At 50.4% G+C, this 15,642-nt stretch overlaps 7 protein-coding genes across 7 annotated transcripts; 5 read left to right on the top strand and 2 right to left on the bottom strand.

Annotated features, from left to right (window-relative positions):
• Positions 1–455: 455 nt before the first annotated feature.
• Positions 456–2,030, bottom strand: BO94DRAFT_33952 (basic helix-loop-helix domain-containing protein). Its single transcript, XM_025607028.1, has 2 exons — positions 1,816–2,030; positions 456–1,757 (listed from the first exon to the last, which is right to left on the bottom strand). The coding sequence occupies exons 1-2, from the start codon at positions 1,877–1,879 to the stop codon at positions 478–480; spliced, it is 1,344 nt and encodes a 447-aa protein (XP_025468306.1). The 5' UTR covers positions 1,880–2,030; the 3' UTR covers positions 456–477.
• Positions 2,031–2,978: 948 nt separating this feature from the next.
• BO94DRAFT_33933 (uncharacterized protein) lies at positions 2,979–5,204 on the top strand. The gene is made up of 5 exons (XM_025607024.1): positions 2,979–3,021; positions 3,185–3,306; positions 3,391–3,502; positions 3,632–4,813; positions 4,952–5,204. Exons 2-5 carry the CDS (start codon positions 3,251–3,253, stop codon positions 5,075–5,077), a joined length of 1,476 nt encoding a protein of 491 aa, XP_025468305.1. The 5' UTR covers positions 2,979–3,021; positions 3,185–3,250; the 3' UTR covers positions 5,078–5,204.
• Positions 5,205–6,320: 1,116 nt separating this feature from the next.
• Positions 6,321–7,660, top strand: BO94DRAFT_490247 (cytochrome c oxidase assembly protein). The gene is made up of 4 exons (XM_025609115.1): positions 6,321–6,552; positions 6,605–6,674; positions 6,736–7,177; positions 7,235–7,660. The coding sequence occupies exons 1-4, from the start codon at positions 6,365–6,367 to the stop codon at positions 7,282–7,284; spliced, it is 750 nt and encodes a 249-aa protein (XP_025468304.1). The 5' UTR covers positions 6,321–6,364; the 3' UTR covers positions 7,285–7,660.
• Positions 7,661–7,857: 197 nt separating this feature from the next.
• On the top strand, positions 7,858–9,337 carry BO94DRAFT_534154 (replication factor C subunit 5). The gene is made up of 6 exons (XM_025611477.1): positions 7,858–8,011; positions 8,074–8,696; positions 8,752–8,920; positions 8,975–9,073; positions 9,132–9,187; positions 9,242–9,337. The coding sequence occupies exons 1-6, from the start codon at positions 7,925–7,927 to the stop codon at positions 9,264–9,266; spliced, it is 1,059 nt and encodes a 352-aa protein (XP_025468303.1). The 5' UTR covers positions 7,858–7,924; the 3' UTR covers positions 9,267–9,337.
• Positions 9,338–9,729: 392 nt separating this feature from the next.
• Positions 9,730–10,672, top strand: BO94DRAFT_534153 (uncharacterized protein). Its single transcript, XM_025611476.1, has 4 exons — positions 9,730–9,810; positions 9,906–9,964; positions 10,051–10,203; positions 10,323–10,672. The coding sequence occupies exons 1-4, from the start codon at positions 9,761–9,763 to the stop codon at positions 10,415–10,417; spliced, it is 357 nt and encodes a 118-aa protein (XP_025468302.1). The 5' UTR covers positions 9,730–9,760; the 3' UTR covers positions 10,418–10,672.
• Positions 10,499–11,324, bottom strand: BO94DRAFT_464297 (mitochondrial 54S ribosomal protein uL16m; the record flags this gene model as incomplete). Its single annotated transcript, XM_025608058.1, has 3 exons — positions 10,499–10,671; positions 10,737–11,201; positions 11,267–11,324. 3 exons carry the CDS (start codon positions 11,322–11,324, stop codon positions 10,499–10,501), a joined length of 696 nt encoding a protein of 231 aa, XP_025468301.1.
• Positions 11,325–11,550: 226 nt separating this feature from the next.
• On the top strand, positions 11,551–15,262 carry BO94DRAFT_623405 (replication factor C subunit 1). Its single transcript, XM_025617150.1, has 5 exons — positions 11,551–11,737; positions 11,821–11,842; positions 11,901–11,988; positions 12,046–14,420; positions 14,473–15,262. Exons 1-5 carry the CDS (start codon positions 11,651–11,653, stop codon positions 15,087–15,089), a joined length of 3,189 nt encoding a protein of 1,062 aa, XP_025468300.1. The 5' UTR covers positions 11,551–11,650; the 3' UTR covers positions 15,090–15,262.
• The last annotated feature ends 380 nt before the right edge of the window (positions 15,263–15,642 follow it).

The raw sequence follows: 15,642 nt of genomic DNA, 5'->3' as shown, positions 1-15,642 counted from the left end.
GAGTTTGCCTACTCATCCTACGCTGCTGCTAGCTTAATGGCAGCCATCCGGTACTACACAGCCCATGCGCAGATCGAATGAAGAATCAGGCCACAATGAGCGGTGATTGTGGATGAGGAACCACGAAGAGCGACCCTCCCAGTGGAATGCATGCATCAATCACCTTTTCTGTGGTACTTGGAAATGTAACCATTATGACCAGGCCAAACGGGTATTATGGGTATGAACGATGAAAGAAACAGGCCAGGCAGAAAATAATGACTGCAACAAGGTAAATTGGCGCATCAAGCCTTCCTTGGTGGGAAGAACGAGACTGATGGCCATGAACAGGAAACGCCTGAAATTCCGTCCGAACAATGCGCATCCTGCCAGAAGACCGCTAGATTGCTCCACTATACAAAAGGGGGAAATTTCGGCCCATATTCTCCAATGATAGGATAGATAAACTCAAATTCGTGGTCACATTAGTCGGGGTGCTTATCGGGGCATCACCAAGCCATTCATGGCTTTCAACTCCGCTAGCTGTGCTTTGAGGATGTCATTACCACGTAATATCTCCTCCAACCAGTCAGCGGCCTGAGTAAGCATTGCGCTCTTGCTGAACCCGCCACCTTTTAAACCGGGTACAAGAGTGCATAAATCTTCAAATCCTTGTCTGATGAGATTTCTCCGCTTTTGTTCGGAAAGAATATGGTTACTCCTCTTTTGTTCTTCGGTCAAGTTCTCTCGTGCGGGTTTTGGGCCCTGGGAGAGCCTTGGTTTCCGGACGGCGTCATGTGACATTCGCCTGGACGATGACGCCTTGGATTTTTTTAATCTCTGTCTCGGACTTTCGTCGTCCGAGTTCTCGTCGTCTTCTTCTTCCTTGACCAAAACTCTCTGCTTCTTTTTGGGCTGGCAAACATCTTCCATGCTATCTTTATATCCTCTCCGTAGGTTGCTGAGTTGCCCCGCCGCATCTGCGTCCCCCCAAGCTGCGTCATAGTTCCCGGTGATGCGCACTGGGCTCGGCGGGCGAGTGTTTGCGGCACTGCTTTGAGTTTCAAAACACACTAGGTGGCCGAGCAACTCTTTTGTCCGCTGTTCTTCGTCTGGCTGGTCGGGTGGTGCAATATACCCTTGATCCACAAAGCTCACATCGGATCCCCAGTGAAGTGGACGGACCTTTGCTGTATATTGTTGCTCGGGAGATATCGGTTCGCGAACATCGAAGAGCATCTCTGACGTGTGGTAACCCAAGGGTAACCGTGTACGGGGGGATATATTCGGCTGTTTTGAAGGCACATGACTGGTCTGCATCTGAACCTTGGCGTGGGTGGACATCCGGAGGGTGTTGAAATCTATATCGGGGGAGGGAAGTGAATTTGGAGCAAAGTTGGGGTTGAAATCAGACCCATGCATCCCATTGTGGTATAGCATGGAGGCAGCCGCAAATATGTCCGAGTTTGTGCCCAGAGGATTGGGCATCATGTCCATAAGAGGCTTTTCTAGGCTGCGATGAGAAAGCGCCGGTTGTGAAAGTGAGGTTGTGGAGCCTTCGAAAGTTGGAGGAAGTTCATCAGACCAGTCAAAGTTGGCGGATCCAAACGGCTTATTCGATTGACTCTGAAGCCAAAAGTCACTGGACAGATGGTTGGAGTTCATCGTGGTAAAGAAGTTGTCGAGCATGGATGATTCATTATCGTCCAACAGTGCTGGCCCAGGAGGCGGTGCAGGAGCGGGTTCGTATGGGGTGTCCATAGGGGAGAGGAAGGAATCTGGAGCCCATCATCATTAGACAACACACCGCGACGGGAAATGAAGCGATTGACGTACAGCCAAACGGGCCCGGCTGAGGGCTATTCTGGCCATTATGCGTCTCCGACCTGTTTAATTCCATGATGGCGGTGACAGACGGACGGAATAAAAGTAAACGTATGATGTCGCAATGAGACTCGAACTAGCATGTGCTAGTCTGGAGTGAGAGCAGCGCCGACAAAAAGAGCGAACATGCGGATAAACAAGACTCTAGCCCGTTTGAAAGCGACAACAATTTGGGTCTCGAGGGTCCACAAAAGCCAATCGCCGAGGATTCGAAGCAGTATGGATGTATGGCTTAGGCTGCGGAGGGGGTTGATTCAACGGTCACTGTTCCCAGAACAGTACGGGCGAATGTCGGGGGGTGGAGGATACGAAACAGCGTCAAGAACACCAAAAACACACGGCGATGGAGAAAGCATCCCCCGCATTGAAACTGTCAGAGAGACGGGGAGGGCTGACGGCGGGATCCGGGGATGGACGATGGTGGAGAGACAAGACAGACTGATAGATCGTAGCAGACACAACAGTTGGATCGTTCGTAGCATGGCAGCCGTCGGCCTTTAAGGCAATCACATGCAAAAATCTGGCGCACCGGCGGAGGTCGCGTGACGTAACCCAAATACCAGAAATACCGCCATCCCGCAAGGCCCGGTTGGCCACGGCCCCGTAATCTTGGTTTGGGGAGAGTACACCGTACGGTCGGACCAATTTCCCAGTCCGGGGGAAAGAACTGGACTCGGGGACTCTTTGGTGCCCATCCAATATATCGCGACTCCTCCCACCTGCGTTGGTCTGCTTTTTGCTCCCTCCCTGCTGACTGGAATTAATTTCCTGGATCATCCGTCCATGTCCGTTCTTAGACAAGACCGCCAGTGTCGCCTTCCCTCTGGATCTACTGGAGTTCATGCTTTCTTGGCCCGAATACTACTACTTACTACTTACATAGTAATTAGTACTACGGGCACGGTTGACGGTTGGCTGGTGAACCCCAACTTTGGAGCGTGGCATAACTAACGGGGGATCGCCGCCATCCGCCTAGTCTCTACCCCTGAACCACTCTTAGGTTAACGGCAACGGCCTTTCCCCCCTCGTGTCCTCAACGACCGAGGCCGATTTTTAATAGCTCGTCGCACGGATCCACCGCCGATCCTACATATGTACAAAAAGGCCAGCCCACTACGGAGCACGTACCACTCTGGGTAACGGCCGCAAAAGCCAAGTGTTTGTGTTAGTTTCCTATTCTGTTGCTGGTCTTGGGGCCGATTGAATGCCTGCATTCTTCAGAGTCCAGTGAGTGTGGTCAAATCATCCACTTCGTCCCTATGGTCTTCCTTGGTCGATTGATGGTTTGCCGCCATGAAACAACTATCGCTGACTCGAGCAGATAGTTTAGGCTGCGACGTTCAGAATCCAATGACATGATCATGGCCTAAATGAGTTTGAAAACACCATGGACTCTGCCACCATCGCTCGCCGGCATCCCCGCAGTATCCGGGTTCTACAACCGTAAGTAGATATCAGTTGTTCCTCGATGACGTAGAATCAACCAGTCAGGAATAGATAGACGAATGGAGTTACTGACGGTTACAGCATACTACGTGCGTATGCACTTGGCTATTTGTCTTCAACCACTCCGAAAGTAATAACCTGTCTTCGGCGACTTCGGGGGCATGACTTGAGCTTGGGGGAGAAACTCAAAGAGGTATGTCTATGTTACTCCATTGAATCCAGCCACCATGTCTTCTGTGCAGCCTTCGCTGTGCGTATGATACAACTAAAATCCTGCTTGAATGCGTCCAACGGGAACGGGGAGCTCACTCTGGCTTTATAGTTGTCCGGTACCTTGACAAGTACAATACGACCGGATGCTTTTCCAACGTTCTGTGCTCTTCTTGTAGGGGGGTCAACGGTCTTTCCTTTGCTCCTCTTCCGGTGCCTTGCGCATCTGCATCGTAGGCTGGGTTCTACATTCCGTCCATTCAATGCAACAACATCTATGCGACTGCTTCGACTTGTCTCTGCTCTTCTATCTGCTTGGTTCGGCTTTAACCTCCTAAATCGAAGGCCCATTAGAGTACAAGGAGCTTATGGCCAATGTCAAGGCACTACTGAATCAAATAATGCTGCAGGCCAGGACAAATTCAGTCTGGAGCCGCATAGCCGCCCCCAGTTTGCAGGTAGGACCATGGATCTCACCCTCTTCAGCCTTACAAGAGCAGCGGATTTGATGGTTTTCACGGGTTGGGCACAGTGGAAGCGTTGGCGGAAGTCCAAAAATCAGTGGACTATAGCAGAGCGTGTCGCTCCTAAGCTCGCAGATTCGGGAATGTTTGCCACCAGTGCAGCGATAGTGATGTGGGCATGGTTCTACATGCCCGAAAGACTACCAAAATCCTATGGTAAATGGATCGGAGAAGTAGCAAATGTGGATGGCCGCCTGGTCGAAGCACTTCGCCGTGCTAGAAGAGGAAACTTTGTATACGGAAAAGACACCGGCCAAGCATCCCTTCTTCAGCCAATGTGCGAAGAATACGATTGGCCCATGGAATGGGGAGACCCTTCCAAGACCATCCCCATTCCGTGCGAGATGGTCCACATGGGCAGTGGTCCTAGCTGCGAGAAACATGCCGTGTCTCGATTTGCCCGAACGTTTAAGTTTGCCTGTGCGACCTACATCCCTCTACAGGTTGTCCTTCGCCTCCGGTCGATGAAGTCCGTGGCATCCCTGAGACAACCCGTATCCGCCGGGTTGCGCTCATCTGCTTTTCTCGCTTCATTTGTGAGCCTATTCTACTACTCGGTCTGTCTAGCAAGAACAAGGATCGGACCCCAGATATTTCGCCGCGCTACTGTAACTCCCTTGATGTGGGACTCCGGGCTCTGTGTTGGCGCCGGATGTATGATGTGCGGTTGGAGTATACTTGTTGAGAACGCAAGGAAGCGACAGGAGATCGCATTGTTTGTGGCACCCAGGGCTGCCGCAACGGTTTTGCCGAGACTCTATGACAAACAGGTAAGATCGAATGGTTCGATGAGATTTAATATCTGCATTACTCGGGGCTTGTCACACCCAGCCTGCCGCCCTCTCCGTCGTCCATTTTTGTGCGTCGTTGAACGTTGTACCACTTTCTAACCGTTGTGGCTTATCTAGTATCAATACCGGGAACGCATTGCCTTTTCCATCAGCGCCGCCATCCTTTTGACCTGTCTCCAAGAGAAGCCTGAGATGGTTCGGGGTGTATTTGGCCGAATTGGTAGAAGCGTGTTGATGACGTGACGGAGTGCGAGTCTTATCTGTATGTCTATTATTATTATTACTTTCATTTCCTTTCGCTGTAACTTTACATGGTATCATTAGAAATTCCGAGCTGCATTATTATGCCATCGTTAGTCGTTGAGTCTGAAACAATCTAGATTCTAGACAGGTCTTGGTGGATCCTCTTCTTGCGGAATCAACGCCACAGGGACAAAGGTTAGCCATCTGAATCAAGTGCAAATCTCCCGCGCCGATAAGGTTATCTGATCAATTTCCTTTTTCCGGCACACCATGCGTGCTCGTTATTAGGGAATCGCCTCCTTAAATTTGGGTCCACTGACTGACAATCTCATCAAAGCTATTTTAAGGTACTCAACACTTTGCATGCGGTCCAGAAGGAACAAATGCCCATCACATCCGTTATAGTAAGGGGGATCATCCTCAGCCAAGTCTGGTTAAGGAACATCGATAGTATCGCCCAGCAAGCCGACACCTTAGGCTACCCAATATTCGAGTATCAACTGGGTCCCTTGCTCTCGAGTATTGCCTTGAGTATACTAATATTAGCGAGATCTGTAACAGCGCCAAATATTTCACTTATCAAGCTATGTGAAGGAAACCTTTCCCGTCCGCACAAAGCAAAATTATATCTATCTCAACAGCAGTGGAATATTATTTGCATGCAACCATCTTCATCGAAGAGTTCTTATTGCTTGTTTGCTCAGGATAGGCCTCATCCCAGGATGGTGTTGAATACAGTTACTGACTACTGGCTACTGACAACAAGAAAAGGTGTTCAAAAATATTTATATTCCTGTAATATTATTCCTCCTTTCTATTCACTACTGTCCAAGTTAAAGGATAGTAGCCTGGACTGGCCCTAATGATTTCCATGTACAAGTCCTATAATTATAGCAACAATTAAGCGGTCCCATGATATATATCGTCACCGTGATGTGTTCATTTTCCTGCACACTTATGGACAGCAATTACGACAGAATATATGGTAATATTCATACTGAGATGGAGCCTTCAATCCCTTCTCATCTTTCTAAATATGTAATCAAGGTGTAGTGAGTGAGTATATCTACTCTGGTGATGGAGTAATTTCCTAAAAGAGACAAAGCCGGCTATCACCGGAACAGCCCAAGCGGTAAGTAAGGCGGTGTAGCATATATGGCAGAATACCGTGCCGGCATTGCCTGATACTGTAAAAGTGGTCATATCACGTGCACCAGGGACCTTATCCCAAGCGGAGTTCGATGGTATTTCTCCAAATCTCCCCGCAGCACATATAAACCATTGATCATGTTTTCGCGCCCCATATATTCGTGGGGTAGGCTTCCCTTTTCGGGCCCAGGCCTTCGCCTGCCCAATTCCATGAACACCAGATATGTCGACTCAGGGAGGAGATTCTTCACTCGCAATTCATGCCAACAGAATATCAACGCACCTTTCAATACGCCTCAGTCGCAAAAGCGAAATGCATCGACCATGTATGTGCACCGAGCACGATACTGCCCGCAGCCCGCATCTGACAAGCCATAGGTACTATACTGCCAGTCTTATTCTCGGAACTGTTGCCCTCGCCTATGGCTCCGTCCCTCTGTATAAAATGGTTCGTCTAACCTGCCTTGAACACTAGTTGGCAACAGAAGCTGACGGCATGACTTCTATAGATCTGTCAACAAACCGGCTGGAACGGTCAACCGGTGGCCACCCACCAGAAAGGAGATGGCGATACCGCATCGCGCGTAACCCCGGTCACTGACTCTCGTCGACTGAGAATTACTTTCAATGGATCGGTTTCGGACGTTCTACCCTGGAAATTTACACCGCAGCAACGTGAAGTTCGCGTTCTACCCGGCGAGACGGCGCTTGCGTTCTTTACAGCGACGAACAAGGGCCCGACGGATATCATTGGTGTAGCAACATACAGTGTCACCCCCGGACAAGTTGCTCCATACTTCAGCAAGATCCAATGCTTCTGCTTCGACGAGCAGAAGCTGAATGCTGGGGAATCGGTTGACATGCCGGTCTTCTTCTTTATTGATCCTGACTTCGCCAAGGACCCGGCAATGAAGGGCATTGACACGATTACGCTCTCGTACACATTCTTCAGTAAGAGTCCTCCCAGATATACAATTGAAGTGCTCCGTAGTTGCTAATGCGAAACAGAGGCGCGATATGACGACAACGGTGTTCTGAAGCCATTGCCATCCAACTAATGGCGTAATTGATCGCTTTATACCGCTTACCAGGAATCAAGCAACCGAACCCCTTATGACGCACACCGAGGCCGAAATGAAATGTTTCCCGGAAACTATAAACCCAGTATTCCCCTGGGTACGTGATATCGAGCGAACCGTCTCAGAGACCTGTCTCGCTTTTGTGCGACTTCTCGAGTAGTATCGAAAGTCCTTTCTCCTCTCCAAGTGATTGAGCATGGTAATATGCTCAATCAGATGGCCTCAAGCGCTCCGCTGGCCTTTTTTGTATCATAGATAGAGCATGTACATATAGAGGCTTTGTATGGAATGGGGGGATTACAATTCTATGTATATTATCTAGGCGTTTGAATAGTTTCCCAACAAAGCATGCCAGAATATGAGAATCTAGTTATTTACATTTATATGTTAATTCCTGGCTGCTGGACCATCTCGAGCTGTAGATCTGCGATGAAATGCGATGAAACCTGATTGGTTAAACTGGGCTGCACAGTCAGCATGGCGCACGGGCCATCAATTAAGCTCGCGCGTCACGCCGACGCGTCTGCGGTCGAAGCTATGCTATCGATCGGGTCTGAAGGCAAAGCATACTTCTGAGAAGAGACTTGGAACCCCTCAAACTGCACATCCAACCGCCAAAATGGCCTTGCTAGTCGACAAGTTGCGGCCTCGCTCGCTTGATGCTCTCTCATACCACCCCGAGCTTTCTGCGCGATTGAAATCATTGGTGAGGCAGATCAAACACATATCTACCGGGGCACATTTCTCACGAACATTTGTATGCTTTAGGCGCAAAGCGGCGACTTTCCTCATCTGCTTATGTACGGCCCCTCGGGTGCCGGCAAGAAAACACGCACAATCGCGACGCTCAAAGAATTGTACGGATCCGGAGTTGAAAAGATCAAGATCGATGCTAGAGTTTTCCAAACAACAAGCAACCGGAAGCTTGAGTTCAACATAGTGTCTTCGGTCTATCATTTGGAGATCACCCCATCAGATGTTGGCAATTATGACCGTGTGGTCGTTCAAGAGCTGCTGAAGGAGATTGCGCAGACTCAGCAGGTTGACCTTGCGGCGAAACAGCGCTTCAAGGTCGTCGTGATCAACGAGGCCGATCATCTGACTCGTGATGCTCAGGCAGCGCTGAGACGGACTATGGAGAAGTACAGTCCGAACTTGAGGTTGATCCTGTTGGCGAATAGTACCTCGAATATCATTGCTCCGATCCGATCCCGTACCCTGCTGGTCAGGGTTGCTGCACCGAGTGAAGAGGATATTTGCTCCGTTCTCAAGTCCGCCGGTAAGAAGGAGGGCTGGCCGGAGGCGAGTGGGTTGAATCAGAGGATAGCCAGGGAGAGTGGGCGCAATCTTCGCCGCGCCCTTCTTATGTTCGAGGCCATTTACGCTCAGAAGTAAGATGAACCTTGACTGCGTTTGCGTGCGGATGCTTACATTACTTGACTGTAGTGAGAAAGTTACGGATAACACGCCAATTCCACCCCCCGACTGGGAAGCCCTGATTGCAGTGACGGCCGAAGACATCCTAGCAGAACGGTCACCAGCTCGCCTGTTGCAAGTCCGCGCACGGTTATATGATCTTTTGACACATTGCATACCGCCTACAACTATCCTCAAGGTCCGATAAACCTCAATCCGACGAGAAGCGACAGCAAAGCTAATAATCTCACAGACTCTGACATTCAAGCTCATCACGAAGGTTGATGACGCTCTCAAACCCGATGTCATCAGATGGTCGGCGTTCTATGAGCATAGAATAACGCAAGGCAGCGTAAGAGCTTTTCCCTCACCACAAGCCTTCCAATACAAGTCACTAACATTCTCTGCAGAAAGTAATCTTCCACCTCGAAGCATTCGTTGCCAAGTTCATGCGCATCTATGAAAGGTTCGCCTATCCCCCAACAGTCAATCCCAAGACCCCATCACTGACCCCTCACAGTTATCTGATGGGCATGGAATTCTAAATCACGAAACTACTATCTAATACCCAACGATCCCTAATGACTTAAAACTGTACACTACCGGGAGACTAGACATTCTTTGCGACTGTAGCCGAACTAGCTCTTCAGTAAACCATATCTACCTACCCACCTTACCAACATCTCAGAAACCCTACCCCCCAACCCAGCAGTTTCCATTAAATACCCAATAACAAACCCAACCCCAAACACCATCACACCTCGTATCCATCCCCAGAACCAACCACTACACTATCCACAAAACAGCCAGGAACACACACACCTACGGTTGACGTCGCCAGAACCTTGGTAGGTGCGGTTCCCTAGACTACGTCATACCTTGGTCCACCACCACCACCACCACCACCAGTTCCATCCATTTCTTCCCCAATTCCCTATTCCCATTTCTCAAACACTTCAGATCCTATTGTAACATATCAACTACCCAAGAACATATTTTCTGTCCGTACATACATACATACACACACATATATCGCGTCATGTCTGACCGCAATCTCATGGACATTGAGCCGGGTGGTGAGAGTACCCCGTATGTTCTCTTTCCTATTCTTTTATTTTTCATTTGTTTATTGGGTTGCTAAATAAGGTGGGGAATATACTGGGCTAATTGGATGGTGTTGGTAGGTATGAGTCGATTCGATTGTTTACGGAGACGCCGGAGAAGCAGACGGGGCAGTTGGGTGGTATGTATTATTTTTATTTATGTTTGTATTCATGTTTGATTTGTCGGGTTTGATTGGATGGATTGGAGCTGGGCTGATGCGGTTAGGTCAATCGCAACATACAGTGAGTGAGATGAGGACGACGTTGGGAGATGAAGGGGATGAAGAAGAAAACGAGAATCGGTTTAGGGATACGCCCCTAGCACGACAACTTGAGAAAGGGGAGGCTACTTCGGGGTTGTCTGGGATTGTGGATAAAGGTAAGGTACAGTTTGATATATTCGTTTTCCTAACTCCGCATATGACATATGAAGACATCGACACCTGCGATAAAGCGGAAATAAACAGAGTCTCTAAAGCTGATGATAATATACACAAGACCTGAAGCCCAAAACCCCGGAGGAAGGGGCAGCGCTAGCGGCAAGAATCAGGAGAGAACAAGGGTATGGACCTGGTTCGGGCGTCGGGGCTTAGACGTCACGATGTGTGAATGGAACCGAACCCGGGGGGTAATGGACATGATTGATGGGGTTGAAACGGAGGAGCGCGCTTGATTTATTGGGAAGCAGGGGGACTGGATGAGGTCGAGGTCGGGGGGTTTGGTAGATTCTGTGTACCAAGGGCTGGGCTTCTGCGTGCGCGTTTGAGGCTTTCCAGAGTCACTCCATTGCCGAGTTTCGTCAGACCGACCACTGGCGGTTCGCCCTTCTTCACGAATTCCCAGAGGCCTGGTGAAATTGTATAGTTAATATCGTATGTTGATATTGGAAATGTCACTTTAAGTGGAACGTACCAGGCAGCTTGTGACCGGCCAGACGGAAGGCCTCCCTTGCGATCTTCTCGTGCAGATCACCCCTAAGCTCAAAGACGATTCTGCTCACACCAACCTTGGCCGTCCAGTAGTCGAACTTACCCTTACCCTTACCCATACGCTGTTCGTTACCCTTGGTGTAGACACCGATGTTGGCGCTCACTCGCTTGTACAGGGTATAGTTCATACCCCTCAGACGTCTCTTGATGGTATCCTCGGCGATTTTCAGCGATGAGGCCGGCAACCGGCGGTCGTGGTCCTTCATCCGCAAGCCATATTCACCCCAGACGACAGTGGTACCGCGGGACGAGCCACCAGTCGCGACATGGGGACGACCCTTGGGGGACTTGGATCTCTCGGCGTACTTGGGGGTAAGCCAATCAAGGGCAGGCGAGGTCGTCGAGAAGCATCGGTAGAGGGGGAGGGCCGTGAAAGGCGTCGACAGACCTACTGTATGGCATTGGGGTCAGGACATAAAAAAGTTTTCTCGGAGAGGAGAGCGGGATTCTCACAGGAGGGCCGGATGAAGGCCATCTGAGGGCCCGAGAACATCTTCAGCTGCGGACCCATTGCGAATGGTGACAATCGGGCCTTGGGGGGTCTGGACGGAGCGACGATGGGATGGACCGCAGACTTTCAGGCCATCGGCGTCTCTGCAGGTCCGATTCCACTTCCCGAAAGGGAAGCAAGTGCCGTGCACGTGCCACACGCGGGCGTCCTTAGGTAAGCCAATTAATCACGTATCGCATCGGAGCTCCAGGCAAGCGCGTCGTGTTTCTCCGTCTGGCTGCCTGTAGATAAGTCCGGAGTGCGTGGGTGCGGGCTTGTCCACTCAATTATATATCCCACACAAAGCCTTTGCGTTCCGGAGCATGCTCTGCTAAGTATCCATCGCCATGCCTACTGATATTCGGAGCTTTTTTGGTGGGAAGTCTAGTCAAGGCTCCAACGCATCTCCCGCGAAACCCGTCGCAAAGAAGGAGGTATGTTGGTGGTCCCGTTGCGCATGAGCATCCAATGCTCTTCTCAGTCGCCGCTCTACTTACTGACATCGTACCATTCATAGGAGCCTGCCACGAGGAAGAAGCGTATGGCAACTGGTCCTCTACTTGGATTTGCGCTGTTTTACTGATCTTGAGCGTGCAGGGACCAGAAAGGTGGTGGATGATAGTGACGATGAGGAAGTTGTCGCGACCAAGGCCGCAAGCCCAAAAGTAAAGGTCCCGAGCAAGCCGTACGTCTACTCTGAGATCTTTTCACCAGCAGTCATTTGCTAACTACAGCTTCTCAGAAAGCCAGAGGCATCGAAAGGTGAACCGACGTCTACTTCGGACTACTTTGCTTCCAGCAAGAAGAGGGGCAGACCTCCCAAAGAACCCAAGCAACCCCAGCCCGCTCCCGCCGACGATACTGATGCGAAGCCTTCTCCAAAACCGAAAAAGCCTACAGTCACCGAGCAACCCGTGAGAAGACCCCAACGTGCGTCCACCAGAAAGGCCACAGCTATTGTCGAAGACGAAAAACTTGGCGACGATGACATCTTTGCGACAGAGTACAAGAAGCCGGGCAAAGGTGATGATGATTATGTTGAAGAAGAGGACAAGGACGGTGATAGCGACTTCGAGGAACTTGCGGTAAAGCCAGCCAGTGCCGCCTCCGGGGGACCGGGGCGTAAGAAACAGGCACCTGTTGCCGATTCCGATGACGACGTGGTCATGGAAGATTTGCCTAAACGACCTTCCAGAGCCACCAAGTCCGCCACCTCTCAACCAGCGCGGAAGCGGAAATCCGAAGTTCTCGAAAAGGATGAGGATCAGGAATCAAAGAGCAGTCCCAAGAAGGGCACGCAGGCAAAGGCTGCTCCTCGTACCCCCAAGAAACCAAGGGCATCTGCCAAAGTCGATCGAACCGAAAGCAAGGAGATACAGGACATATTCGACAGCATTCCAACAATCAGGCCGCCCTCGCCTCCGCCAGACACTGGTGAAAAGAAAAAGTTCAATTTCGCTGCTCAAGCACAGCGCTCGACCGGCCCTGCAACTGGAAGCGCTGAAATGCCAGTGGGAGCAGAGAATTGTCTTGCAGGACTTTCTTTCGTCTTTACTGGCGTCCTGGACACGCTCGGCCGTGACGAGGGGCAAATATTGGTGAAGAAATATGGAGGCAAAGTTATCGGAGCCCCTAGTTCAAAGACTAGCTATGTAGTTCTGGGAGCAGACGCTGGGCCTAGAAAACTTGCAACGATCAAGCAGCATAAGCTGAAGACGATTAATGAAGAGGGCCTATTCGAGCTCATCCGGCGACTTCCAGCCAATGGCGGAGATGGAAAGGCAGCAGAGCAACATGAAGCGAAGAAAAAAGTGGAGGAGGAAAAGATTCGAGCCATGGCAGCTGAGATTGACCGCGAGGAGAAACGCAAGGCGGCAGCCACACGTAACAATATCACTTCGGGGTCTCAACCACCGTCAGGTTCTCAACCGCCTAGTTCTCAAAGCGCGAAGGTTGATGATCGTTTATGGACCACCAAATATGCGCCGACCTCGCTTAATATGATTTGCGGCAACAAAGGTATTGTCGAGAAGCTACAGAACTGGCTCCGCGACTGGCACAAAAATGCTAAAGCGAACTTTAACAAGCCAGGAAAAGATGGGTCAGGAATCTATCGGTCTGTCATGATCCACGGGCCTCCTGGGATCGGCAAGACCACTGCAGCGCACTTGGTGGCAAAGCTAGAAGGGTACGATGTCGTTGAGACAAATGCAAGTGACACCAGAAGCAAGAAGCTCGTGGAAAACGGCCTTCTTGGTGTTCTGGACACAACGTCCCTTCAAGGTTATTTCTCGGGCGTCGGCAAGAAGGTTGAGAGCGAGAAGAAAAATCTGATTCTCATCATGGACGAAGTTGACGGAATGTCTGCTGGTGATAGAGGTGGCGTAGGCGCTTTAGCAGCAATCGCCAAAAAGACTCATATCCCGCTGATCCTGATATGTAACGAGCGGAGGCTTCCGAAAATGAAGCCATTCGATCATGTCTCATTTGAACTTCCGTTCAGACGACCGACAGCCGAGCAGATCAGGGCCAGACTTTCGACAATCTGCTTCCGCGAGGGCTTGAAGATCCCACCCCAGGTTCTGGACAGCCTAATCGAAGGCACGAATGCTGATATTCGACAAGTGATCAATATGCTCTCGACTGTGAAATTGGACCAGACGAACCTGAACTTCGAAAAGGGACGGGAAATGTCCAAAGCATGGGAGAAGCACATCATCCTAAAGCCGTGGGATATCGTTGGCAAGATCCTCAGTGCACAAATGTTTTCGCCGAGCTCAAAGTCTACTCTGAATGAAAAGATCGAGCTCTACTTCAATGATCACGAGTTCAGTCCTTTGATGCTCCAGGAGAACTATCTGAAAACGAAACCGGTTCTAGCTGGCGGGTATCAGGGCCGAGAACAAAAGCTGAAGCAGCTCGAACTTGCTGACAATGCGGCTTCGAGCATTAGCGATGGTGATCTTGTTGACAGAATGATCCATGGATCCCAGCAGCAATGGAGTCTGATGCCTACTCATGCCGTCTTCAGTTTTGTCCGGCCGGCGAGCTTTGCGTACGGCAACATGATGGAACGGCCCGGATTCACTAGTTGGCTGGGGCAGAACAGTAAACAAGGTATGTGCCCCTGGTTGATAGCTACCCTGCACCTCATTAACCCTTTTGACAGGCAAGCTTTGGCGTTATACCAAAGAAATCCAGGGCCACATGCGTCTTCGTGCGTCTGGAGACCGGGATGAAATCCGACAACAGTATATGCCGCTCCTCTGGGACCGGGTAGTCCGCCGGTTAATGGTCGAGGGCAAGGATAGCGTCGACGATGTTATTGATTTTATGGACAGTTATTTCCTTACGCGAGAGGACTGGGACGCTCTAGTGGAGCTTGGGCTGGGTCCTATGGATGAATCCAATGTCAAGCTGCAAACACAGACCAAAGCAGCCTTCACGCGGATCTACAATCAGCGCTCTCACCCCCTTCCCTTCATCAAGGCTAGCAGTGTCGCTGTTCCGAAGAAAATGCCGAAGGAGAAGCCCGACCTTGAAGATGCCATTGAGGAATCGGATGAGGAAGAGGTCCTCGAAGACGAGTCGAAGAACAATGATGAGAGCGAAGAAGAGCTTGATTTGAAGAAGGATAAGTATGTTCGCGTGCCCAAGAAACCTGCCGCGAAGGGCGGCGCTGGCAAAGGGAAGAAGACGAAGATAGCAGCAGCCAACGATGATTTTATTGACGACGAAGAGGAGAAACCGAAGAAGGGCCGAGGGCGAAAGCCCAAGGCGAAGTGATTCCCCAACGCGAGAGGGACAGGGTTCAGTACTTCTAATCATGTCCATGTATTATATGATGAGCGGACTAGTGATGTTACCATTTCCAATGGAGGATGATATTTTCCTGTGCCGCGATTTATCCTGAGCTGCACCAGTGATCAGTTGGCTAGAGGATTGGGAGGACTGCTGGGTCTGTTTTTATACCTTTACCTGTAAGAGGTGTTTTTATTTTCCCAGCAGTTTAAGAGAATCCGAAGCTGGCCCTTGTCAATGTAATCTTCGATGGATAGTGTGCTGTTTTGACTCTGTACATACCCCGCATCTCGCCTCAGAGTCAGCTTCACGCTTCGTAAATCAAACGCCACCGGATGGAACGCCCAGCGACCCATTCCGCATCAGTACTAGATAGTAGTTTGTTTGGCTGGCACACACTCGACCAGGGACAAAGATGATCCACTGGGCATATGCATAGTTCCTTAACTAAGCGTCGGGGCGGGAAATGGCGGCGGTGCGGAGATCGGCCACGGGTTCTCCTCTTCTCCCGCGACGCCTGAGCCTGCTTGCTTTCCAT

Source organism: Aspergillus sclerotioniger, assembly GCF_003184525.1.
Source record: "Aspergillus sclerotioniger CBS 115572 chromosome Unknown BO94scaffold_11, whole genome shotgun sequence".
In the NCBI taxonomy this organism is placed as follows: domain Eukaryota; kingdom Fungi; phylum Ascomycota; class Eurotiomycetes; order Eurotiales; family Aspergillaceae; genus Aspergillus; species Aspergillus sclerotioniger.
Note: the sequence above shows the minus strand (reverse complement) of the source record. Positions and strands in the feature narration are given on the sequence as shown.

Coding starts and splice junctions, on each gene's coding strand:
- BO94DRAFT_534154 (XM_025611477.1), top strand. CDS start 7,925: ATGGCCTTGCTAGTCGACAAGTTGCGGCCTCGCTCGCTTGATGCTCTC. Junction 9,074..9,131: donor ATAGAATAACGCAAGGCAGC/GTAAGAGCTTTT, acceptor CATTCTCTGCAG/AAAGTAATCTTCCACCTCGA. Junction 9,188..9,241: donor TTCATGCGCATCTATGAAAG/GTTCGCCTATCC, acceptor GACCCCTCACAG/TTATCTGATGGGCATGGAAT.
- BO94DRAFT_623405 (XM_025617150.1), top strand. CDS start 11,651: ATGCCTACTGATATTCGGAGCTTTTTTGGTGGGAAGTCTAGTCAAGGC. Junction 11,738..11,820: donor AACCCGTCGCAAAGAAGGAG/GTATGTTGGTGG, acceptor TACCATTCATAG/GAGCCTGCCACGAGGAAGAA. Junction 14,421..14,472: donor GGGGCAGAACAGTAAACAAG/GTATGTGCCCCT, acceptor CCCTTTTGACAG/GCAAGCTTTGGCGTTATACC.
- BO94DRAFT_33933 (XM_025607024.1), top strand. CDS start 3,251: ATGGACTCTGCCACCATCGCTCGCCGGCATCCCCGCAGTATCCGGGTT. Junction 3,503..3,631: donor TGGGGGAGAAACTCAAAGAG/GTATGTCTATGT, acceptor CTGGCTTTATAG/TTGTCCGGTACCTTGACAAG. Junction 4,814..4,951: donor CGAGACTCTATGACAAACAG/GTAAGATCGAAT, acceptor TGGCTTATCTAG/TATCAATACCGGGAACGCAT.
- BO94DRAFT_490247 (XM_025609115.1), top strand. CDS start 6,365: ATGTTTTCGCGCCCCATATATTCGTGGGGTAGGCTTCCCTTTTCGGGC. Junction 6,675..6,735: donor CCGTCCCTCTGTATAAAATG/GTTCGTCTAACC, acceptor TGACTTCTATAG/ATCTGTCAACAAACCGGCTG. Junction 7,178..7,234: donor GCTCTCGTACACATTCTTCA/GTAAGAGTCCTC, acceptor AATGCGAAACAG/AGGCGCGATATGACGACAAC.
- BO94DRAFT_33952 (XM_025607028.1), bottom strand. CDS start 1,879: ATGGAATTAAACAGGTCGGAGACGCATAATGGCCAGAATAGCCCTCAG. Junction 1,758..1,815: donor TCAGCCGGGCCCGTTTGGCT/GTACGTCAATCG, acceptor GATGGGCTCCAG/ATTCCTTCCTCTCCCCTATG.
- BO94DRAFT_534153 (XM_025611476.1), top strand. CDS start 9,761: ATGTCTGACCGCAATCTCATGGACATTGAGCCGGGTGGTGAGAGTACC. Junction 9,965..10,050: donor GCAGACGGGGCAGTTGGGTG/GTATGTATTATT, acceptor TGATGCGGTTAG/GTCAATCGCAACATACAGTG. Junction 10,204..10,322: donor GTCTGGGATTGTGGATAAAG/GTAAGGTACAGT, acceptor AATATACACAAG/ACCTGAAGCCCAAAACCCCG.